Genomic DNA, 26,068 nt, shown 5'->3' on the forward strand with positions numbered 1-26,068 from the left:
TCTATTTCCAATACATCTAGGAGGATTCAATTGTGGACAAAGTGGTGCAAAAAGAAAATATCTCTGGCTTCGAGACCCTCGTCTGTTTTTTGCTCTTTCTTTTCATTAAACACACTAACTCAACATTTTCTCTCTTAACCATAGTGGTATTTAGACATGTAGATTTGTCAAGATTTTTGCTGGTATCCCAATACAATGGAGGCAAATGGAATTTCATTTGTGGTGCTCATATCATTGAAAAATGAAACAAAGCAACATGTGTTTCGAGAATGATCCCATTACTCTGGGTAATCCATCGCCCAGAACAGTTTTCATTCGAACTGCTTTCTAATAAAATAACAACCCCTTTGGAAACCACTGAGAGCATGTTGTGTATCATCCACAATAACAGAGCACCGTTTCTGAAAATAGATGCTGAACCTGGCTTTGTGCTGTTATTTGTCTAAAACTGTGTCTGGTTGGTTGAGAAAAGCAACAAAATACACAAAATATTTTTTTAAATGCTGGTAACTCCATGTAGAAAATTCAATTCACCTCCATTGCACTAGGGTGGGCGCAGAAATCTCAGAGAAAAATTTCAATGATTTTCGTGTATCATTCACAATGATAAACTATCGTTAAAATGGATGAACGGATGGTTGCAAACGTACCACTGGCCATTCAATTATCTCACACTAGGAGGATTGTGACCAGTGGAGTCAAAGGGCTAATCAAACAGATAGGATTTCACTCATATCTGCAAATAAACGGTGAATGCTCTCATCCTTTGCCCTCTCCCCTATTTCTTCCTCTCCATCCCTCCCCACTACCCAATGCCCCCTCCATCCCTCATGGCGATGTGAGGCGAGCAACAGTATCCGCTCTATTACAGGACCTCTAGAGATATCTGCCTTCTCAGCAAGCAGCAGAGCCAGAGACTGTGAAACAGATACACATGCATAACAGCACGTGCACACACACACACACACACACACACACACGGTGGACACCCTAGGTTTGAGATAATCAATGCCAACAGAGCAGCAGCAGATAGAGAGAGAGGATAGAGGCAGACCCAAGGCCAAGTTCTACTCAAACAAGCAAAACCTAGAAAGAAAATATACTAAGAGAAGAGGGAATATGAGTGGCCTGACCCAAAATATTTACAATTCTTTTGTCTGTGTGCAGTATATTTTATATGAATTCTTCATTCTTACAGTATATTTACTGTACATCGGCTTATTAAAATGATAACACATGCAGGAAAAGGCACACTGCACTGAGATAAACAAAAACCAAGAAGCGAAGGAAAAATAAGATGGCAAAACTGCAAGTGAATATAAATGAAATACGCTTCGGAAAATAAATGCATGAAAAGAACGTATAAAAACCTCTAATTAAATCAGATATGATGTCTCAGTCTGTATCTCTGGTATGTTTTTTGCTCGCTTCTTCAACAACAACAACAACACATGGCTTCGGCACACTCTATTTATAAATGGCACTTTGTGTGAGAGAATAGGTGACAGCGGGAATATAAGACATCAGACTGACAGCACTGCTACATCACACTCGCTGTCTCTGCACATGCTGTCAACAAACCTCGAGGAAAAACTGACAAGACGCGCAGGTGTCCGATGGCTATTAGTGTAAAAACTTCCTCATCTGTCAGTGAGGCGAACCAGTTAGTGGTCCAGCTGTCAATTAAACAACCACTCATCTTAGGAGGCTTCTCAAACTCAAAACACAAAGCGGATGAAAAAAAAAAAAAAAAGAATACACGCCTGTCTGCGGTGGTGGGTGGGTGTCAGCATTTTGGTGCATGACCTTCAGCGACACATTTCTCGTGGCAGATATGACATTCTAATATTTGGTAGAAGGCCATGAGAATGGGGTTGGGACCAAAAACGCCAGCATGCAAAAAAAAAACTGAAAAACGTATTCACAGCTTTGCCATGACCGGCACGCAGTGACATAACCGACACGAATACATACATGCGAACTTTAGATTTGTTGAGGTTATTGCATTTTAAAGGTGAAGGAGAAGTTTGCAGAAATCCCAGTACTCAATCAGTCCAATTAAAAGTCAAATCCTAGTTCACTTCGCTTGTTCCAAATGAATTCAGTGAGCCTATAATTAGCCAGCTCTGCTTGGAGGCCACTGGGATAACTTATTGGACCGGAGCCTGGAAAAGTATATCCTTCTCATGCATGTCTGTGAATCTTTCGTGAGAAAAATTCAAAACCAGGTGTGACAGAAGGTCCAGTTTGCTTACGGTCAACAAACTCGTCAGATGGAAATCAGACTCTGTTGAACCCCGAGACACTTAGACCCACAATGGACCGATGCATGGTGAGATCTGGTAGAATGTACATATCAAGAAAATACTAAATGGGGGATGGGACTATCTGTCTTCCCTCATATCATCAGTCTAGTAGGTAGATAATAAGTATAAGGAGATGGTGGATGCAATGACATTGAGGAACTACAATCAATTAATAAGCCACAAAGGAGAATATCTGCATATACGGTTGTGGTTATGCTTAAAAGCAAACCATGTTAGCACTCCGCAGCTGAGACAAATTTGTGCATTAGGATAGGAGAGCGCAGCTGTTATTCATCTCATAGTTTGGCTCTAGAAAATGGATGTGCCATCAAGCACAGAGCAAATAAAGCTGCTGTTTCTTTTGTTCATCATGCACAGATACTGTACTCGTTTTATGCCATTATTTCATATCCTTCTTGTTTCTTTAGTCTATATACTAATAATAGTAACAATAACAGGCATTATGCTGTCGATTTTACAGCAGAATATGAGCGGTCTGACAGATAATTTCCACTCGCACAGTAACAGGTGGCATTTGTCTCATCCTCCGTTCTTTCACTGACAGAAGTACACATATTATTCTGGTGGCAGACCAGTTGCTGACGGGTTGTCAAACAGTCAAATCAGCTGTTCATCCCTCTGACCTCAGAGACCTGGAACAGAACTGCCATTATTACAAGCCCCAGAAACAAGCCGCATGCCCTTAGCACCACTTTATCGCTGCAGGGTGGCAGTGCTAAAAGTCACGCGTGACATTCGTGTTCTGAAAGAAATAAATCACACGGGAGGGGAGCCACTATGCTCAATATAAATAATATCAGTCAAGTCCCCAGCCATTCTTAACTATGAATACATATCATAACAACATTAGTCTGATAGATGAGCTATAAGCTCAACTTTTATTGGTCGTGTGTGTGTGCACAGGCCTGAAACAGGGCAACATCACTAGATTCCAATAGAAAACAGTTTCATTAGTATAATGCACATATTTCAATGTGACATTTAAACCTAAAAGTGTTGCATTGTTCTCCTCGGAACACAACATATCATATTAAACCAAAAAAATAATTCCAGCGGCATAATAGCATATTTTTCATGCTTGATTGTAATAAATTGCCAGTAGATTGCTGTTATGAAAATGAGTTGAATCCTGACGTGCTTTGCATAACTCCCATTAAAGATATGGGCAGGGGGGACGACACAGATTTATGTTGCGAATGTAGCATGAAAATTATAAGAACAACACATCCTTGGGTGTAGGTGCATTATCTGGTTTTGTTGCAAGTGTATGAGGGGCATTTATGTGTGTGTAAATGAATGAGAAGTCCCAGTGCTGAAGGCTATATCGCTCTGAAGATCCTTTTAATTATCTTCAGTCCCTCTTCCATATCTATTGGTTTCCCTTTACCTCTCAGCTTTATCCTCTCCTTCAGCTCCCAGTGCCTCATCTCGTGCTGTTTGCGTTTGCGCTTCTTTGTTATATCTCTGCAATAGCCTTGGGAAGTCTGGGAGAAACAGTTACGGGAGTTTTCCACAGAGAAAAACGTAGCTTGAGCAAGGTTAGGCAAACAGAAAGAAGGGCTTTATTGGCAGAGGTAGTTTTGCATAATGAATTTGAAGATAGCATCCTTTCTAACATTTGAGAGAATGAATGCAATGGAAAGTGTACAGGTACGCATCTACTGTAATGTTGTTTGTATGTATTGGATTGCTAGGTAGCAGTAAGACTGAAGAAGGCTGTCATTCTAACAGCCTACGTCTCTCATAATAAAATTGAGACCTTGAAAATTGGCCTTGATGACACACCAGAAAGGATTTCAGTTTCTGGGTGTGGAACGGAGCTGCCAGCTAAGCAAACACAGAGATTGTGAATATTAATTATTACTACATCAACACATAGCAGGACAATTAATTGGAAAAATATTGAATTTTCCTATTTGAATTCTGCAATGTCAACATCACAAAAGGCTTTTGATGTTCAAAAGATAAAAGGCAGGAAAAGCACAATCCCTTAAAGTGGCAGCGTGGTGCTACAAGTCAAGTTCAAACACAATGTTTGGCACTATTTAATTATTTTGCAGGTGCTGATAAATGAACTTAATTAACTTAAATAATCAATATTCTTCTGACATGTGGAAAATTATTAGGATATACAGATATACAAAACAAATAAAAAATAGATGTGTTTTTTAAGAATAGGGCAGCATCAACGTGAAAACACAAAGACACACCCCTGTTGTACTGTCTGCCTCTGCATGCTACACAGATACACATGCATTCATGCAGTTTGTATATAGTGTATATGACAATGATCGGGAGCACATCACTGGTCATCAAAGCTTTCAGTAAGCAGCTTCAACGCAGCTACTCCATCACAAAACCTGTCTGCACATTCCCAAGTATTCCCACAGGAGAGAGATGAAGCGATGCCTCAGAAGGAGGAGGAGGAGGAGGAAAATGGCAGAAAATAGGGGATGCAGAACTGACAGCCAGGCAGGCACAGGAATGGTAGTGCTTTGGAACTGTTCATCTCATTATTCAGCTTTCCATTGTGGTAGTACCCCTCTGTCTCACTCTTTGTCTCCTGTTTTTTTGCTGGATGTTATAAATCACCACATCTGCAGCCTATTAAAGAAGATATCAGAATCTTTGGTTGTGGTGGGTAAGCAGAAGGAACAATACTGCATAAACAGTCTATTACTCTGCTGCTGCACCAGCAACCGTTCACATCTCAGATTCCAAGTATCTGTCGTTGCTTCTTTGTGGTGTAAATTCTGTGAAGCATTGTACTGAGATACAATATTCAGTGTAGTATCTCTCAGATCACCATGCAAGGTTTCTGCCTGATTTGATTGACATTGTTCATCATCCACATTATTTATGCATGGTGTGCTTCCATGCTCAAGTTCAGAGTGTAATGTTTAATCAACATTAGATTTCCATGAGGAATGTCCCAATCAAGTTTTTTGACCCTGATCCTGATCTGACTACTTTGATATTGAATAACTACTGATACTGCGTCCCGATCCGATACCTGTATTTTCCTGGACAATGCATCTTATACTTACGGTACATCAAAGTTTTTAAAATCAAGCCAGTGTCTATGCTTGACAATTAAATAACTCTGCAATGCATTAAGAAAATTCTGCATCCAATCCTGTTTTTATTTATTTGTTTATCTATTTGCAAAATAACAAAGTAAAAAAACTAAAAATATTTTCATATTCCACTTAGTGCAACATTGGTTTTCATGTGTTTTTTAGCAAAACGCCACATAACCAAAAATGATGTCTTTATAAATAGCTCTTATCAATTCCACTTAGTGAAGCATTGTAGTAAAACTAGAACACACAATGTAATACTCAAGTACTCCAGTGTTTGCTGCTTCAGTGCAACTTTTGCTGGAGTTACCTGATTGACCTCACTGTATACTGCTTTTTTTTTTTTTTTTAGAAATTGGTAGTATTGAACGCAGCTCTGTTTTCCAATCTAAAATATTTCCACATTAGAGGGCACTTTATATGCGTTCTGCCATGAACTATGTCTATGACACCTGTGTGACAGCTGAGGTAAATCAAAGGATCGGGCTTAGGTTCATGCTCAATATATCCAATACCAATTAGTTACAAGATACCTTGATCGACCCTGATACCAATCTTTGCGGTCATATCGGGACATCCGTTGTTTTAACCATATACATTTTTCAGAATAGGATCAGTTGATTACTATGCAGATGATATTAAGCTTTATCTCTCAGGTACACCAAATATTTTCTACTATAATAACAGTTAAATTAATTTTGCAGCCTGCACCAGGTTAGTAGTACAACTGCAGTGAAAATAATCTCTATATAATCCTTTATTTATTGTCAATGTTTTTTATTATTCAAAGGAAAATATTTTTGAGGAAATCTCAGAAATACTCTTAGCTGCTGGAGAAGCACGTTACATATGAAGTGTAAAAAAACTGTGGCTCTTCTGTTATTCCCTGTCAGGCTGTCAATGAGACAGTCTGCCTATGACAGAATGATTGATATTCTAGCTTTATCCAAATATGGTTTAAAATTAAGCATTTTGATTGGCTGAATGGAAATAAGTGCTCCTCTACAAAGACAGAGAACTAACAGTATTCAAATTGATTAATGCAAAGATTGGGGGGTCATCTTGAAACGAAAATATTTAACTAAAAGTTCTCTCTTTTAGTTTTTCTGATTTTTTTCCTCAAGGGGGGACCCATGACATGATGTATCAAGCAGACATGTATGCTGTAGCAGAATAAAATCATGTAATTAAATTTTAGTTGGACTTTCACTGTAAATTGGCCAGAATACATAGCCAACAATTATTCAATCCATAATTATCTATTCAACATTGTATATAACTTAATTCTGCCTTGCAACAATGGACTGAACTGACAGTTAACTGCATCTTTCTTATCTTCATCTGTGTTCAATTGTGTAATCCGCGGATTAGTGTCTTGATTTTGACACTAGCAATGATAGTTTGAGTTTAAACTGTGTATGGGACACGAGGGAGGCTCTGAGCCTATGTAGTGGATGTAACAGCAAGAGCACTGCCATAAGTGAAGAGCAAGCAAGGCATCAATTTAATGGCATTATTTTGCTTTGTGAAGCAAAGAGTGAATAAATGAAAAAAAATGTTTGCTTGTTTGCTTCAAAACCTTTTAAAAAATGATAAACACTGAGCTCAATTTCTGTGCAATTTGGCTGTCTGGTATTCATTCAGAATATCTCATTATGGTTGGCAGCGATAAAGCAAAGTGTCCACCTCTGCAAGATCACATAGGAATTATGATTAGCTTAATGATAGTCTAAAAGTTGGCATTTTAATCATAAACACAAACAATCATCAAACCACAATTACACAGTACACATCTGGGAGAGTGATCATTTTTCATTTTCACACCCCGAAGCGACTGTCAGAGTTTTACTGAACATCATTTTTAAAAAAAAATAGAATTACAGTTAATTTCACCAGGTGATGTATGAGGCAAAGCAGCTATTCAAAGAGAGCAGGGAGAAAGATTTGGCAAATGGAGACTGACATAAGGTTGAAATGAAAAATTGACATAACCTTTGACCCGGGGGGAACGCAGCATTAACCCCGAGCACAGATATGGCTGGAGGGTGTTGGTGACTGTGGCATTATGAAGTGACAGATAGAGGATGGATAAGGCTAATATCTCAGCAAACGCACAACCATCCCTCTCCTCTCAGTGACAGCAGGATTAGTCAACCATGCTGTAAGCCCTTAATACTTCCACACTGTCAAATTCACAAGTAAAATATAGGGCACACTAGACATATCACAGCTTATGTCAGTAATAGGTTTGTTGCAAGTTGAGACTTGATGATGGGTTTTCACTGTTAATTAATTTCACTTGTTGCAAACACTTCTGCAGCTAAAAACATGAATGTTGATTATTTGTCCCTCTGGTAAGCTTCTCTTGTCATGCCATGACATCAGAGTAACCTGACACAGCAAAGCATGGAGGGTTTATCGGAAATGGATAAAATCTAGCTGCATTTCTGCTGCGAGGCTGCAGGGAAATGCAACTAGCGCTGAGGTTCGGTGACGAGCGGGAAAAGATTTATTGCCAGGGGAAATTGGCCGAGGCAAACAGTGTCTCCCCGGCAACAACCAGAGCTGTATAAGTTACAGACAACAAAATAATGTCCGACATAATGTGGAGGGCTGTCAGGGCACATGCGTTTGAAATGGAGAGAAACCCAAAACCTGTGTTTAATGTCACCAACATACGGGCACATAGGAGCGTACTGGACTCAAAAGTCTCTCTTCAACAGACAGATTTGTTGACTCTCCATTGCTGCCCCCCCCCCCCCCCCCCCCCCCCGTTTCTCCGTGTGTCTCGTCTGTATCTCCTCATCAGCAACTTGTTCTCTGAAGACAATCACAACAAAAGAAAAATGGAAAAATGCTATTATGTTCTATTATGAAATGAAAACTCTTTTTGTCAGAGAAAGAGTAAAAAAAAAAAAAACCACATAATTAATGGGATGATTCAATAATGTGCCAAAGAAGGTAGAGATGTGAGGCTCGGTACATTATCTTCCTGTCTAAGTAGCAGATGTTGTTTTATATACACACACATTGTGTACACCACAATCCTGACACACTGCGCACACAGAGATACATAAAAAAAAAAAAGAAGGGTTTCCACATTCTGATACTATTGCCACACAGCCAGGAGCATATGGTCTTGCTCTGAAGCTCTTGAGCACTTCCCCTCTCTTCTCCCTTCACTGTGCCGCTGCAAGCCAAACAAACTCTTTCCCTGCGTCCTGACACTCTGGCACAAATCTGGCTCTTGGAAACGCTGAGCCTAGGGGAATATAGTGACTAAAATTGTTTAGACAATACTCGCAGTGCACTCGCCCCAGTCTCCACACTGTAAACACAAACCAGCTGTCCCCGGAGTGTGATACTTATTCACTGACTGATCTAACCATAGGCCAACTGGGAAAGAAACAAGGGAGCGGAAAACAGGATGAAGGAACAAGAGGCTAGCGCAGCATTCGCTGACTGTCACAGGCAATTGGAAATGAACACTGATATCTGACTTTGTGGCTGTGGAGGAACAGCAGTTACAGTGTGTCACTGTTTGTGTATCAAACAATATCATTCATCGTCTATATGGAGAGAAAATGACAACTTTCGTGAGACATACATCTCTACTGCCACTTAGGATCTTTTATCCAGAGTGACTCCAGCGCGATGTTGTCAGTGACAGTGACAGCCATTTGAAGTGAGGAGCCATTAGTTAATGGATAGGGGCAGGCAGGGGGGGAGCCTGACCTCTGAGAATCCGCCTCTCTCTTCGCTGCTTCGTACATCTCCTGCACCCGCTTGTTTCCCGCGTAAGATTACAATCAAAGGGGAGCGGACAGGGAGACAAACCAGGGGTCCTACCTTTAGCTGTCAATCTCACAGTTTGACAGAGCTGCGCATGTCCCACGATCTGCTTCAGAGGGTATGATGTTATGATGGCCATGTCTGTCATGCTAATGCGCTCATGTAATTACCACGAGCCATCACATCTCCCACTGGCTTTCCTTTTCAAGATATGAAAAGAAAACAAAACTGCATACATTTCATTCATGAAATATGAATGCCTCATGGAGAACTATTTTTCTTCGTACTTTTTTTTTTTTTTCCTGAGAAGCACAGATTCGTATCTGCCCAGTTGGTATCTGGTATTAAAGCGAATTCGATCACTGTTTGGTCATTTTTAATGGATTACCAAAATATTTTGTTAGCCAGATTCTCAGATGCAAAGGATGCACGCATACAAAACTCGGTGCTTTTCACGTAAAGCCTGTGATAGGGTTACTCTGTATCTTCTAGTATTATAAAGTTTTCTACATAAACCTCTTGCATTAATGTTATAATAATGTAGATCTATGAACATTAGGGATGGGATAGGGTCTTTGTTTATCCCAAAGAATCTGCATTGACATTTATATTGAAAGTTATATTAGTCAAGTTGGTGTGAAGTGTCTGTGATAGAAAATGAGAAACCTACTGACAAAAATTTAAAAAAATATCGCTTTGCCATCTTGTACTTCTGAGACAGTCCCTGACTTCAGCTCCAGTTTTCTGTGTACTGTCAAGTCCCTCACAGTGCCAGACTTCATTACAGCTTTACAACATGTGTTGGAGGGAAGGGGACAAATGTTATTACAAAAATTCCAATTACGTTCATAACACTTCTGAGTACATTATCTGCTCATATCTGAATAATATAAAGTATACACACACAGTGTATATTGTTTCACCAGTGTTGATGTCCTTTGGCTTTGACAGCTGTGTCTTGTAATCTCATGTGTGATGGGCCAAATGTATTTATATGACATTTAATTAAAAAAAAAAAAAAAAAAATGAAACTCTCTCAATATACGAGCAGAGAAATCAAGGGGCACATTTCTGCCTCTTTCTTCATACATTCATAAGTGATGAGGCTGGATTTCCGTCGTTCCCTGTGGCTCATTACTTCATCACTGCAGTGCTGTGGCCTAACCTTGGGTCCAGCCACAAGCTTCACTTTCCTCCAGCAAATGGTAGTGTCCAATTAGTTTAAGAATATCATTTATTCCTCTCCCTTACTGAACCTAAAAACAGGTCTACTATCCAATAACCTTTAGAGTACACAGGCTGTGACTTTGCCTTCACCTCAATAAAGCGCTCCATGATTGAATCAAGTGGCTGAGGTCAATAGGACATATGTTCATTTCCCAGGGTCCTCTAGGGCCCCTGCAGGAAGAAAAAAATGTGCTGAGTGTCTTCTGTGACATTTATTGGATAGGAACTAAGTTATATGTCTTTTTTCCTTTTTTTTCCCACATTTTATCTCTTTCGCTTTCAGAAAGGACTCCGCTAATCCATGTGTGTGTGTGTGTGTGTGTGTCTGTGAGCATGTTGCGCGTGCTTACACACAGTATTTCAACCCCGTGGTCACGCTTCAGGCACCAGCACATACTACATCTGTCACTGTCTCCACCACGTCACCTCAATTTTCTGCAAACAAGTTTCACTTCTGTGCCTTGAAGGACAGACACTTCCTCTCTCTCTCCTGTTCCCGCCTGTCCCTGCCACTCCTCTCCTCCTCCCATCGCTTTACATCTGTCAGCCTGTCTTTTGTCAGCCGTCTCTCCCTGCTTTTCATCATCTCTCCCTCACTTCGCTTAAATCAAAGCAGAATCAGAAATAGCTATAATACAGCAAATTCATTTAAAATTAAGTGGAGGCTTTTATAGGTAATTAATTTTCCACTGTAGCTTTCACATTTACTTTGTTGATAAGACATCAAATGACTAATGCTCTGTGGGATTTTGGTTGTCATTGTGCTGCAGTGTCCTTCCCTTCCTGACAAGCTGAGTCCATGAACTCATCATATTATATAAAGTGACAAGATATTCAAGACAGGGAATCATGTATCATGTAAATTAACAATGACTATTTAACGTTTATATTTAGGGACGGGTGCAGAGCACAGAATATTTCTTGAATAGACTAATGCTATCATATCTGATAGGAGGCTGATGGTAATGATAGTTTAGCGGTTATTTGGTCAAATACCAAAGTATTGGCAACATTTCAGATTTGACCTGATTTAAAAAAGAATGTATATAACATGGATGGTGAGGATTCAATTGATGATTATGGATTATGATGTTACAGCTGTGTCACTATATACATACTGTATATACCAATATAAAACACAAACTGTAACATGGTTACAATTTAATGAATTGCAAAAACTGTATTAGGTAGACTTTATCAAAACAAAAAGAAACAAAGGTGATACATTTACTGCAGACCAAGTTTTCAAACGCTAATGACAAGTGAAGCTCCTCCAGCCTGTTTCACTGACAAACACCCGACGAGATGTGCTCCTCAACACCAGCAACACACTGGTTTAGATTCAACATGTGCAGATGTGATGCTGCCATTTAAACAGCCTGTGCTTCACCTGTGTAGAAAACACAGGTGAGGGATCAAGTGTGCACGGTGCGCACAACGACAAAAAAAAATTTGGCGCTTGTTCTCGAGTCGTGCACACAGCTGTTGTGTTCACTGCTGCTGGTTGACATGTAAACCAACGCGAAGCAGGAGGTGTTCAGTAAACATGCAGTGCATTTTGGAGTGTGAGTCACACTGAATATTGAGAGGGGAATATTTGTTTTGTTTCAGCTTTTGGAGGCATTTGATGACTGTTCATTACAAGTAATGAAACTGTGATTATGTGCCTGGATATGGACCTATGACAGCATTTTATGATGCAGTTAAAATATAATAATACTGTGCTTAAGACACACCTATTGTGGCATACATAAATAGCACATGGTGTTATCATAATTGTACAGTGTGGCTGTTCAGATTCACTTCAAACTCTTTATACTGGAAAATTATTCCGCTCTGTTATTACAGTATCATCACTAAGTATTAATGCCTCAGTGAATTTGAGCGACAAACATAGTAAGTGGAACATGATGGGAAGTTGATGATACCTTGTGTGTGTGTGTGTGTGTGGGTGTGTCTGTGTGCAGAGGCTGTTTGTATTCAAAAACAGTAGCTTAATGTGTATCACACAAAACACTGACCAGACTGTGCCATGTCATTTTGAATACAGCTCCATTAAACAACCTCGAAGCAATTAAAACGGAACACAAAATTAACAACCATCAAATTAACAAGACTAGACAAATTATCTGACATGCTGGCCTATTGACAGAGTAAGGAGTCAATCCTCCTTTTAACACTCCCTTGCTTCTCAGTCCTCTTATAAACTCCCTAACTCAGCAGCATTTGCCAAAGGGGGTTCTGTTTTACTATCCAGCCCCAGGGTGACCCATGAATCTGTGTGACCTCTAAAGGATGAAGCAGAGAGACATAACTCATCCAGGCAGCTTCAACAAGTCCTCTCTGTGTTTCCCCTCGACCTTAAAACCTGACAGTAAATTTAGTGAACTCCGAGTAATAAACTCTCCCCCTAGAGGGCTGAGCTTCTCAGGGTTGGAGTGCTGATCAAGCATTACGGTGATACGGTTTGGCCATCTCTTTCATTATAATTCAAAAGGTGAAACGGATACTAGAGGGGTATTATTATTCTAAAACCTTTGCGAAATATCTGCCCAGGAGACCCAGCCTGGGTAGAGCTCTGCAAGCTGACACAGCTGAGCAGAGCAGGGATTTGACAGTAAAGGATGGGGGGCTATGCAGTGTGTGAGGGCACGGCTGTGGTCGTTAACCCTTGTCACCAACACTTCCTTCTTTCAGTGCATTCTTTGCTCTTGTTGTTTACCAGCTTCCAGAGGTTTTGGACGTGTTCCATAATGATTCACATGCCAGCTGCACCTACCCTATTCTGATGGTCGTAAGCCCTGACCTCTTGCCCTCTGCCTGCTTCTCCACAAGCTTCATTCCATCCCATATATTTACCCGCACATATGTTTGTATGTGCGTAGAATTGAACAGATTCCTGCCTGATATATACTGCGGCGAAAGACTGTTTAACTGGCAACACCACACACTTGACATTCTGCAACTCCACGATTCAGCGAGTTGACACTGTCACCTGTTGGGAACACACTCAGCACTTGTTTAAACCTGCAGACTAAAGCAGACGCACAGCTGCTCCGTGTCTGACAGGTGGGTCACGTAGTGAACTTCCACCTGTCCCTCAACCATAAAAGTGACCCATATTGGAACAAAAGTAACAAAACAGGCTTTTAGATCTACATGGTGTTTCGAGTATAAATATATCAGCGCACGTGGTTGAGATGAAAGCGTGGAGGCACTTGATGCAAATGAATATAAGACTGTGACCCATTTTTGAAAGGCTGAAAGTTTTCCTAACCTACAGAAGAATTTTTTTTTTGTAATTCTTGTTTCAAGATTTCATGCAGGAAATAATCAAAAGGTTATATTTAGGAAATGTTTTCCAGAGTTAATATTTTCAAAAAAAGCTGCTTACTTTGTTTGAAGATAGATATTCTAATCTCTGTTATCATCATGCACAGTGAGAGATTGAGAAATCAATTAAAATGTTTCAAAGAGCTCGGAGTCTGATTATCTGGATATCTGCATATTATGCATGGGTATTATAGATAACTTTTTGGATATTCTTGGTCTGAGGTTTAGATCTGGTAGACTTCTCTACTAACGTGCAACTGTGGCCATTTATATGTTAGGTTTATTTGCTGGTGATCACAACCTGCTGGAGTAATGTGCATTGCATCGTTTTTAAATGATCAAATTTATTGTCAAATTATCAAACCGAATTTAAACTCCAACAGAACTTACTGGCTACTTCCAACGATGCATTGTGACTGATAGCCTGGCCCAGGTAGTTTCGGGCCACACACACGTAGCTGCCATCGTCGGGCTTGCTCCGTCGCCCGTGGATGATGCGAAGGAAGAAGAGCGACCCGCTGGGCAGCAGCATCCGGTGGGAGCGGGGATTGTCGCGGTCGGTCTCAACGCGCTCCCCATCCTTGTACCATTCCACCGTAGGGGTTGGACGGCCCTCCGCCTTGCAGTTGAGAGTGGCTGGTTCCCCTTTGGACACAATGAGGTCAGAAGGGTGCTCCACAATGCGGGGAGGGAAGTCTTCCTGGCGGAGACGAGACCCTGGAGGGGAAGAAGGGTGCAAAGGTGACAAAACAAGGAGAATTAGTTCCAGTTATACACTTCACTGTCATATTAGGTACATGAGACTTACTGTATGTGGCAATGAAATACATAAACAAACACCACAAAGAGCCATAGTGAAATGTATCAAACAATCCTTCCTTGTAATAAAGAGTATTACTAATCAAAACAGCAGCAGCTCTAAAGGAATTAGGCACGGCACATTATTATTGCTGTGCATGTGCCTTGTATTAATAATAATCCAGTTTGACAATATAATTACCACACAATTGCATGTCACTCATAAAATGTTTTGCTTTTGTTTCAGCAGATGGAACCCCACGAGGCACTGAAAATTAAAAAAAAAAAAAAAAAAAGATGACATACGAAATCCTCAGGGAGCATTATCTTTCAAACCATGTCTAGCCTTAATACGTGTATTTATAAATAAATATTCATTTACAGTTTGGGAGAAAAGCTTAAAGGGTGAATAATAACGGGATTACAGTGCTATCTGTGGCTCCACCTACACAATACTGTAGACAAACTGTCATGTTCATTTCACTGGTTTAAATATTCTGTGGTTTTAAACATGTCTGAAACGAAGGGTAACAATACAAGAAAGGCACGAGTACAAGTAAAAAGTATTATGTTTTCACAGTTTCTTCAGTAAATACGGTGCAAAATCTAATTACACGACTACATGTATCAGTGTCAGTATTGTACATTTTTTTCATTGTATTTTCCATAGATACTTTCTCTATTGTACTGACCAAAAAGAGTATCCATTCTCAACATGAGCCTTCACTTTGTCTCCTTCACCCATATACATTTATTTATGACCGCCATTTGGAGCCAATTTCACCACAGCCTCTGAAATCATTAAACCAGCCATAGAAATACAAATCAATGGCTCCAAACATACTCACACTGACAACCACAAAATCACCTCTAATCCCTGATACACTGTTGATGTGTCAATCATGCCGGCCTTCTCAAACCATGCAACAATGAATCCCTGTGAGGCAGAGGACAAAGCAAACCTCCTTAATGAGATCCAGGTACACAACTCCAATGCCTCTGTACATCTTACATTCCTTCCATCTCTTTAAAATCCCCCAGCACAGTCAAGCCAGCCCACCTCCAACCCTCTTCACACAGAGACAGTCAGTCATTTTCTCTCCTTTTTTTCCCCTCCAATATTGTGTGGATGCTGGAGAATCGGGTGAGGATTCTATAACACAGCTACAACGGTCACTGTTTTGCAGAAACTAGATCTCATTTAAAATCACCTTTATGAACCAAAATGCACAAGCTAAAAACATAATATCTATCAATCAATCAATCTTTATTTATACAGCGCCAATTCATAACAGCGTTATCTCAAGACGCTTTCCATAAAGAGCAGGTCTAGACCAAACTCTTTAATGAAGAGAGAGACCCAACGATTCAGGAATTCAAAATTAAGGATTCAAGAATCCCCACATGAGCAAGCATCAGATATTGTATTGAGCAACAGTGGCAGGAAAAACTCCCCTTTAACGGGAAGAAACCTCGAACAGACCCAGGCTCAATGTGGGCGGCTTCTGTCAGGGATGGGAATGGTGGACACAATGAAGGAAATGTGGCATTAATATCACTCGTGCAACCACTGTTTACCTGTTTTACTGCTGTGGGAACACTTTTCTGTTCTTTCATGCTGCTGCAAACACTAGCTTAACCCTCCAGAGTTTTGGGGTAAAATGGCCGTTTTTTACTACTTTTCATTTTACCTTTGTGTTTCCCATTAAAACTGTTTAGCTTGCTTTCTTTGTGTTTGTGTCTTTGACGCCGACGGGCGGTCCGAGACTCTGAAGAGTTAAACAGCCTTCAGCAGGTCACACTTTAATGTGCCAATAGCCCTGTAAAGCGGATAATCACCACCGTGCTAGAGAGTGATGAGCTCCTACACTCCCGCTGCAACCAATAAATCTCACGCAGACAAGTGTTTACCCACATAGATAACACCTCAGACACTGTGAAATGAGTGACAATTTGATCAACTGGGTGGAGTGGTAGATACTTTGTGTGTCTGCACAAATCAACGTTTCCTCTCCTTTCCAAAAGCTTAATAAGGAAAATGTGATATTAGATATTGGGTATTAGGTAGAGTACAATTGCCTCACATTAAATCAGCAGCAATGGACGTTTGATAAGTGTGCAAGCTTATCATCACAAACTGAACAGTATGCTGACATTTGCATGTTTTGCATCTAAAAGCTCCATATTACCTGGATGGTAGCAGTCTAACTAAATGGACGTGGGCTGCTGAGATAAGGCCGCCCACTACCTGACTATTAAATTCTTTTTTTTTTTTTTTTTTTTTCCTCCATTTGCTTCCTTTGTCTCCTTTTCCTTTAATGCTGTCAAGTGGCTGCCCCGGCTAAAAGGGTACTAATGAATGCAAGAATTGTACGAAAAGTTGAATTGTACGAAAGGCAGGTAATTAGCCACCTAAAAATGCTCCTCAGTAACACCCCAGCCCTTCAGCACCAGCAAGAGCTTTCTTTGCACTGGCATCGTACACCATCAACAAGCCCTTATGAGTTCACACAAGTTAATTAAAAATGAACATGCTGATTAGCCAGTAGTGTTTACCTCAGTCATCACCTCAGTTTAGCATGTTAGCATGCTAACATTTTGTAATTAGTACAAAACACACAGTACAGCTGAGGCTCATGGGAATGTCATTCATTTTCATTTGGTCATGAAATAGTGGACGTGATGTGGCACTAGATGAAAAGTCAGGGAATCACCAAACTTAGGATTCCTCCACTGGGCGCTAATGCATATATGCAACAGAGTGGACCAATATTTTTGGATATTTTTAAATGCTGTGAGCAAATAAGGTGAATTGAGTGAATAGATTCTTCAACAGCACAATCTGGGAAGCTAAAAGCATAAAGCCAGGCTCTCATGTGCAGTAAGACAAACTACTGTGGTCCTGAGAGTTGCAACAGAAACAACAACAGAATTATCTGTCACATTTGATGCTGCGTTCTGGATCATTTAGAAAATGATGAAAGATAATCTTAATAAACAATGACGGCAAAACCACCAATTTAGTGGTGTGCAAAAATCCTAAATATCTTAGTTGAGTACAATTTCACATACATATCTAGACGTTTAAACCTATAACAGAACAATATAGAAAAAGTGGTCAGTGTGGCCTTCGGTAACATATGCTGTCTACCTTACTTAATTGTGCTGCGCTGATGCCTACGGGTCCAGGCAGCTCCCTAAGCTCCCTGGCATTACAGAGAGGCAATATCAGCCCACCACAAGTGGGCCCCCAGAAGACCGGGCTTTATCTGCAAAGGGCCAGCAGCCAGCCTACAATCAGTATGCAAAAACATGCCCACAGATGCACAATGGAGTACATAAATACACAGCAAAGGTCATTTGTAACACCTGTGCCCCTACAAATATGTTTTTTTTTTTCCTGTCAGTCATCCCTGAGGCGGTTCTGTTGTCTTGTGAAGATCTAGGGAGTGGAGGAGAAGAAGAGCAACAAACACAAAAGAGAAAGGAGTCTGTGTAGTTTTGTCTCAGTCAGTGAAAAAAAAGGAAGGTGGATAGAGAGTCTGTTTTCTCCACAACAGCTCTCTCTAGAGAATCAACTAAATGTGCAAGGAAAAAATGAGTAGAAAGAAATAGTATGTTAGAGTAACAAGCTATTTTGTGTTCTATTCAAGGAGGGCTGAATATAAAACAGTGAATATGTACGGTAGAAAAGAAAGCATGAGGGGGTAAATTATAGGAGGAAAGGAGGAGGACAGGAAGAGGTGATAAAGGGGCTTTAAAACAACAAATCATGGGCACTGAGATTATAAAAACACGATGCGATAAATATGGGTGTAATATGACACAGCGTTGGTGGTCTTGGATCGACTTACCCCCCCGTGTAATTTACAGTACAATACTGTATGTATTTAGAATGCATGAAAGGAGGCTTCTATGACTGTTTGGAACTGGACCAAAGAAATATACAGAGAAAATATCAAATATCACAATCAAATTAGCTTGCTGCGCTGAGGTCACACTAGCTGTCAGCTCACTATGAAAATGTACCCTTTCCAAAAGACATTGCTCACAGACTTATGTTCCAGTTTTCAACTCAGATTCACGCTCAAACTCAAAAAAAACTCCAAATTCACTTCTTGGACAGTGTGCATAACTGATTTTACAAACAGGCAAGGAAGTGGGTGTCTTTAATAAATGTGGACTGCTGTGGACTGTCACCCTTTGGTGTTTCTGACAGCTGTGTGACACAATCAGCTTGCTCAGTGACTCTGATACCAAGCCTACCAGAGCCAGAGTGGAGGAAATGGTAAATCTCCACCTGCGGTACAGTGGGATTACCTGTGCTCGAGTGCCAGCGCCACTCTGGAGGAGTATCAGTCAGGCATAGCTAATAATGGCCGGCAGATTTTGTGGCAGGCTTAAGAGAGGCAGTAAACGAAACAGCCATGTCTTGTTAAAGCAATCCCTTTGTTTCAGTCCGTAAAAGTAATTTGGTTTCTTTTTTTTTTTTCGTAATCCGCGGGACGGTGGATCAAAGTCCACACTTTTAATGGCGAGACAGAGATTTCCAGAGGCTTCCGAGTTCACAGCGGCGGTCTTGTAAGTCAAATGGCACCACATGTTTTAGCATAGCTAGATGAACAAGGCGAGAGATCAAGAGAACAAAACTAAATGAGACAATAGAAAGATTTAGAGACTAAGAGAGCATCTGAGAGACAGACATGACAAGTTACACGGAGAAAAAAAAAAACCACAGTAGCACCAAAATAGCACTGCAAGGAAGTACTGACGCTGTTTCATGTTTAGTAGTAGTCAGGAATGAAAAATGCAATTTTGAATCAAACTTGTCTGCCAGTCCTAGATGGATGTTGGCAGCTCTTTGGCCTGACATAAAGTCCAAGTTATATTTGCACAAAACTAGTGGATTAAGTATGAACGTGCAGAATGAATGTGCCTGAATTAGAAATGAGTGCCGTCAGCAATTCAAAGTATTAGTGTGACAGGTGTGTGATATTATGCAAGTGTTTGCCGTGCATCACTTTACCGCCTTTGATATTTTAAGCACATCTGATTGTACAGAAATGTCAGCAAAACATCCAACGAATCCTCCCCTCTAAGCCAAGTTCTGAGTTCTGTGGATTCAGAGCTTCGTCTAATGGGGATATTGTAGAGACTTGCGGCCTTGTTTAATAAAACTGTGCAGACTCAAATAAAAGGTTACGAGCACGCAAGAGCACAAAAGGCAAAATCACGCTCAAAGTAAAACAAATCCACAGCCTCATCCTTATCTGCACATCTTATCTGGACAAGATGAGCACGTTAACCTTAAATCTGTTAACTGTAACGAAAGTATGGTGTTAGCGCATGTTTGCGTATGTGTTCATCAAGGGGGGGGGGGCTCTTAAGGGGGGCTCTGTTAGCAGAATCCGTGTCGCTGCTCGGATTAATTGAGAGCTCCCTTTAACAGCAGAGTCTTTTCTGCCAAATCTGTTTAACCATTTGCTATAAATAGTTAGTTCCTTGACATGAGTGTCTCTGATCCACGATGATGAGTGCAAACATCCAGTGTGAATATTCATAGAAATTATTTTGCAATTGAATAACTTCAAAAGGAAAGTACTAATCCCAGACCTGAGATGTAAAAAGGAAAAACTGCACAAGTGCAACATGCAACCGTGATTTTAATGAAACACATGACGTCGCTACATTTTAGTGAAAAGCTTCTTTATATTTCTACATTAAAGGAATACTTGGCCGACTTGGACAATGCCCTTATTTGCTTTCTTGCCGCGGGTCAGATGAGAACAGTTGTGTTTGTTAAATATGAAGCTGAATCCAGGAGAAGGTTAGTTCAGCCTTTCAGGTGATTCAGCGAGCCAAGCTAGCTGTTTCCTGTTTCCTGCCGTTATGCTTAGCCAGGCCAACATCTCCTGGCTTTCTCTTCGTATTTATCGTAATGATGTGAGAGTGATATCGACCTTTATCTGACTCTCAGCGTGAAAGCAAATAGGCATATTTCCCAACAAAGACAAAAAAAAAGAACTAATTTGAAAGTAAACCATTTGTATCGCTCATCCCTCGTAAAGTAAAACAAGGAACCAATAAATGCCACACATTCTTTCTCAGGCTGTATAAACTACAATTAAGTGGAACAGTTGAACACTGTCATTCACCCAAGTATGCGGGGGAAGGAATGTGAGTGTGTTTCTATGCCTGTGTGTGGCCGGGACAAGGTGTCTGAAGCCACACTCTCTCTTTCAGTGCGCTGACAAATTTGATCTCCTTAAATTGCATTTTTACGGGTGATTTTAATCACATGGAAGTTATAAGAAACTGTAAATTAGAGGTTCTTCCAGGAACGCGGTGCACAATGAAGCTATCTCAAGAGAGGAGAGTCAAGGTCGTGGACGTGATAACACCTGCAGCGCCCAGATGTTCAGGGCAAGATACGAACTGCGTGGAAATGAATGAGGAATACGATTGCGAGCTTGACACATGACCGGCTTAAGGATTCATTTTGCAAGATGTAGAGAGAGATTTTGAGGGGATTAGAACAGCGACGATTGTTACCAATTACTCTGTCAATTAGGTTTACTATTAATCGATTAATTCAATAAAATGTCAGAAAATAGTGAAAAGTGCCCATTAGAATTTCCTGTATTCACATTAACTTGTTTTGTCTGTCTAGAACCACAAGACTTCCTTTTTCAGTTACATCAAACAGAGGCAAAAACAGCATTTTATCATGTAGTTATTTCAGGAAGTTGTCTTGCTACTTGCCTTTTTACTGGGAAATAATACAATATTGCAAAAAAAAATCTACTTCAGGTTCTCAGCTGTTAAATGCTCACTGGGGAGGTAAGAAGCAATAAAGTCCCCAGGGCATACTCGACGCAGAACATTGCTGGTACACGATAAACATCTGAGCCAACTAGGTCACCAGGACACTTCAGATGGAGAATAAATCCATCAGGCTCTCAATGACACACAAGTGGTGACTGTTCTTGGTTTGTTTTTCACAGCAAAAACAAACATAGTGGGCCAGACATATTGCGTTTTCCATCTAATATTCCTGCAATTTGGAGGAATCCAATAATATTTTGCTTTGATGCTTTGACTTGCTCAGTGAACTGCTGGTCAAGTGAGCGAGGCATTTTCCCAGTCATGCTAAAACTTATTATACCCAATTATGTCAAATACTGCCAATACACTCTGAAAGTTTTGTTTTTCCCATACTGACTATATACCCTCTATTACTTTGCAGTATGAACAGTTAAGCCGAAGTGGCCGACGGCAAGCGGCTTACCTCTTGTACATGTGATGAGAAACACCTGAGGAGCACAACTGCCTGGTGAGGCCGGCAGCCCATCTGAGAGGCTTATCCTCACTCCATTAAATGTTCACTGGAAAGTAAAGTGGCTGTATAGGCCATTGATTATTACTCAGGCAGAGCTTGAAAGTCAAATTTCCCATGAACGTAGCCAGACACTGAAGTGGTTAAGGTAGTTTGTTGTTATTAAAGAAAAAAAAAAATCCACTTTGGGTTAATTTGAGACATCTGCCTTATCTTCTCATCAGTTAAAAGTCACAATGTGGTCTGTAGTATTTAGCGTGGTCAGTTAAACAGACTGCATAATGAATGTTTGACCACCTGTAGTTAATCATGTTTCCTTCAGCTCCTCTGAGGCTATTAAGTTATAAAACGTTTTTTGCTAAACTAACAGAATTTATACATTAATATTACATTAGCTTCATGCTGTGTCATTGCATGTCAGAATTGCATGTCTGCATGACCTACATTTATTTTCGGTCTTAATTGTGCCTCTGGTAGTGGCAGCCCAGATGTGAACGGACTGTCACACTGTGAAGGGAGAGAGACTTTGCCCTGAGCACCAAACCCATTTACAAAACTGAAGCTCACAGGACTTATCCTGGTTACTGAAATCCCGCTTCATACACGTGTGCATGCAGACACAGACACAGACATGTCTAATATCGGACCGCATCTGACTATAAACAGACATACATTCATTCCAGCCTTAGAAACAAGGCCAAATTTGCCTCTAAAGTGCTCTTCCGACTCTCAATTACTGTCTCTGTAATGAAGAGGCAGAGTGAGTGGCCACAGCCCTGGATGTTTTTGGACTGCAGTGATAAAAGCAATCATAGCATTAGCTTTATAATCCAAGAGGATATTAATAAGAGGGTGCATTCAGCCACAGGACATTATAGGTTAGTGCTGTGTAGATTCACTTAAATCTGCCTGGCATAGTTAATAACCTGAGTGGTAGAAATGGAAGGCAGGTCTCACTTGGCTCCGCAATAAGCCCCACTGTGTGAGTGTAGGCAAATACCCGCTCTGTGGTATTAATAGTTGGATAACATTTGCATCTGACGTGCGACGAATAGATCGACACTCGCAGAGCTGCTCGGTGTCTGTGCCGAGAGTTTAACGAGAAGATTGATAGCCCTCGTTGTTAATTATGAAGCCAGAGCCAGGAGACAATTAGCTTGGCTTGGCACGAGTCCTCTGCCCAAAAAAAAAAAACAAAAGCGAGTAAGGAAATTTCCCACAACGTCAAACTATTCCTTGGTAAAACCTCTTTCTGACTACAAATGCAGCCTGCAAAGCACATCACACCCTCGTGTGATATTGATGTCCAGCTATCTGAGCTGCCTGCCACCTGTTTCACTTATATGTGCTTCTCGGTAACATCTGTGCACAAAGACTTCATGCAGTATAAAGAATCTCTGTCCAAATCAAAAATAGTTTGACTTACTTCTTCGTGTTCGTTCGGTGTTTAACTGTGTTCTCTTGCGATTAAGCCCTTCAGACCCTCTGATTAATAAGTATGTATTGAAGTGCAGTAACCAGAATTGGATTTCTGTGTCAAGTGTGGCATGTTACTTGTCTTTTTTTCACAAATTAACACACTGACCTGACATGGCTTATAAACAAGGAACACTCACACGGGCTTTGTTTCTCAAAATGGTTTCAAATTTTGAGGCATTAGCCCGTCTCAAAAACAGCAACGAGTGTGTCTGACACGTTGGCGACAGCCATGCCGAGGAACCAAATGCAAATCTTATCAAAACACAGCTGTTGCTGGTGGTGTCACATTGTTACCTTGGTGGAAAATACGGTCCTCATTTTAAATAAAGGATCTTATTTCGCTTGCTATGAATGGTATGCGTAACTAGAAATGTTGATGCAGCGTGCTAGTGGAGCTGTGGGATGCAGGTTCCACAAAATAAATATGACATCACCCATTCAAAGGACTGTCTTAAATTGTTGATGGGAGTATGAATCACTAACTTAGTACATAAAGCAAAGAGCTTCATTTGTAAATGCAGTGTACGAGAGGAAAGCCAATTGTTACATGCAATGTGTGTATTTTCTCAGACACCTGTCTATCAGCAGCACCTGCGGGGAGCAGCAACACTACAAGTGGCAATAAAGCACCGCAGCGGGCGCAGCCGAGAAGTCAGAGTTCAGCGTGGATGAGAACCAGCTTCTGGAAGTCCATAATATCCTGACCTCTTTTTTTCCACCGCAAACCTGCTTGTGTCAATCACTTCCACTGGGCAAATATAATTTCTTGACAAACCCTCTTTCACTTTGTTTTGCTATGAGAAACTGTGTTTTCAGACTTCAGGGTTCTTTTCTCTATGAAAGATAAAAGCTTACCCTTTGATAAGCCTTTCCATCTGATTTTTAGGAGGTGATTAAAACTGCTTATGTGGTGGTGATTTGAGAATTTATCTGTTTGAACAGCTTTTTATTTGGCTCTGTTTGTGGTGGTGCTGCTGTTGATCACACATGTTGGCACGGGGCTCTGGGGTTGTTTGTTGACGTAAGGCATACGGTTAAAGCCCAGCTTGGTTTGCTATGTTGTGTGGGCCGAGTTTGACAGTACGAGTCCAAGTGTTTTCATGATTATTGTGACAAAAATGCCTTAAGTTGTGTTTCTGGGCTAAGTTGTTTTTTGGTGCCTTCTAATAAATTGCTTTGAGTGTGCAAAACTGAGCTTACAATAGATGAAGAGAGGCTCTACTCCACTGTTAAATGTAATTGGAATGATTTGTGAAAGAAAGCTGAAGGCAACAATTTGTCATTGCTCACAGTGCCAAACCAACACTGTCTGGAATGAAGCAGCTTTAAAAACCTGGCTACAGCCCGCACTTGATACCAATCTTCCATGTCACAATAAAGCAGCTGTTTGAAGTGAGCAAAACAGTCCAGGTACTTTGGTTGATTGGAAGTAAAGTGTAAGTCTGCACCCTCGGTTCCCGCTGCAGTGGAAAATCACAGGCAATGGGAACAGAATGTCTGTGAGATTAATGACTGTCTGAAGTTTCCTTTTATCTCTGTGTTCATATATACAGATTTCTGAGCATGAGTCAATTACTGTATTTCATAACAAAGCCACCAAAGCCTGCAGATGTCACAGTGCTTTCCTCCTCATTCCATCCTGACACTATCCTTATCCACACTTTCTTTCCTACTTACTCACTCATTAACCTGAGGCTTTTTTTTTCTCACAGAAATGATAACACTGACTATCACACCACTCCGCAACCCATAGTTTTATGGACCTCCAAAAGAAGGCCTTCGGCTACACTTTAACCCAGTACTGTCTGGGAGAAATGGAATGTATGAAAGTGCAGCCCCAATCCAAGACACTTCGTTTTCTTTTCTTTTTTGACCGTGAAAGTCTTATTTACACAAACTCTAGAGCTGAATTAGGAGATGGAAAATCTGGGGATTCTTGATGACTGTGGGGAAAACATAAAAAGATTAATTATTTCCTGCGAATTGGTCAGTGAGACTGTAAAAATAGCTAAGAAAAGCAGTGAAAGCATTATGATATGGTAGGTGAAATACAAAAAAGGTTAGGATACTGCATTACTACAGTGGAATAGGTAACAGCAGATCATACTCCTGTTACATGCTGTACGTTTAGCACTTACAACATATTACATTACTTGTTTGATTCTGTATCAAACAAACTAAACACAAAAATCTATTTTACAGGTTGGAGCTTTGCTTCCTGAACGACAGAAATTGCTGTAAAATACCAAGAATAAATCAAACTGATATACACAGACTGCAGGTTTCTGCCTTGGCCAGTGTGAATTTTCATTCACAGAGTGTCCCACATCGTGCGATTCCTACATAATACAAATATCTCCCACTGGCTCTCCCGCTTGCTAATGAGGCTACATGTCAAAATGCTTGAGATGCTTTGAGAGACTGCATTCCACTATCAACCTCTGCTTAATGAAGGTAACATTAGGAAGGTCCTCTCCCTGTAATAACAAGGTCAGTCCTGAGGGCATCATGCTCACACTGGCCCGCTGAAGCTCCCCCGCTCTCTTCATCATCAGCGAAGGGCTGGGTTTAGATGTGCTCTGATCAAGGCTGTCAGAATAGAGTTTAAGTTTTTAAACCAGAATTTCAAACGAATGCCATAAAATCGTACTATCAAGCTACTATTTTAACAGCCAACTGAAGTGAATGCATCAGTA

At 40.6% G+C, this 26,068-nt stretch overlaps 1 protein-coding gene across 1 annotated transcript in view; it reads right to left on the minus strand.

Moving 5' to 3' along the window:
• LOC139212663 (roundabout homolog 1-like) overlaps positions 1 to 26,068 on the minus strand; it is a 71,833-nt gene that overhangs the window by 39,190 nt on the left and 6,575 nt on the right. Inside the window, 1 exon segment of the mRNA XM_070843160.1 lies at positions 14,150 to 14,476. Within this exon segment, the coding sequence (XP_070699261.1) occupies positions 14,150 to 14,476 (327 nt within the window).

Source organism: Pempheris klunzingeri, chromosome 14 (genome assembly GCF_042242105.1).
Source record: "Pempheris klunzingeri isolate RE-2024b chromosome 14, fPemKlu1.hap1, whole genome shotgun sequence".
NCBI lineage: Eukaryota > Metazoa > Chordata > Actinopteri > Acropomatiformes > Pempheridae > Pempheris > Pempheris klunzingeri.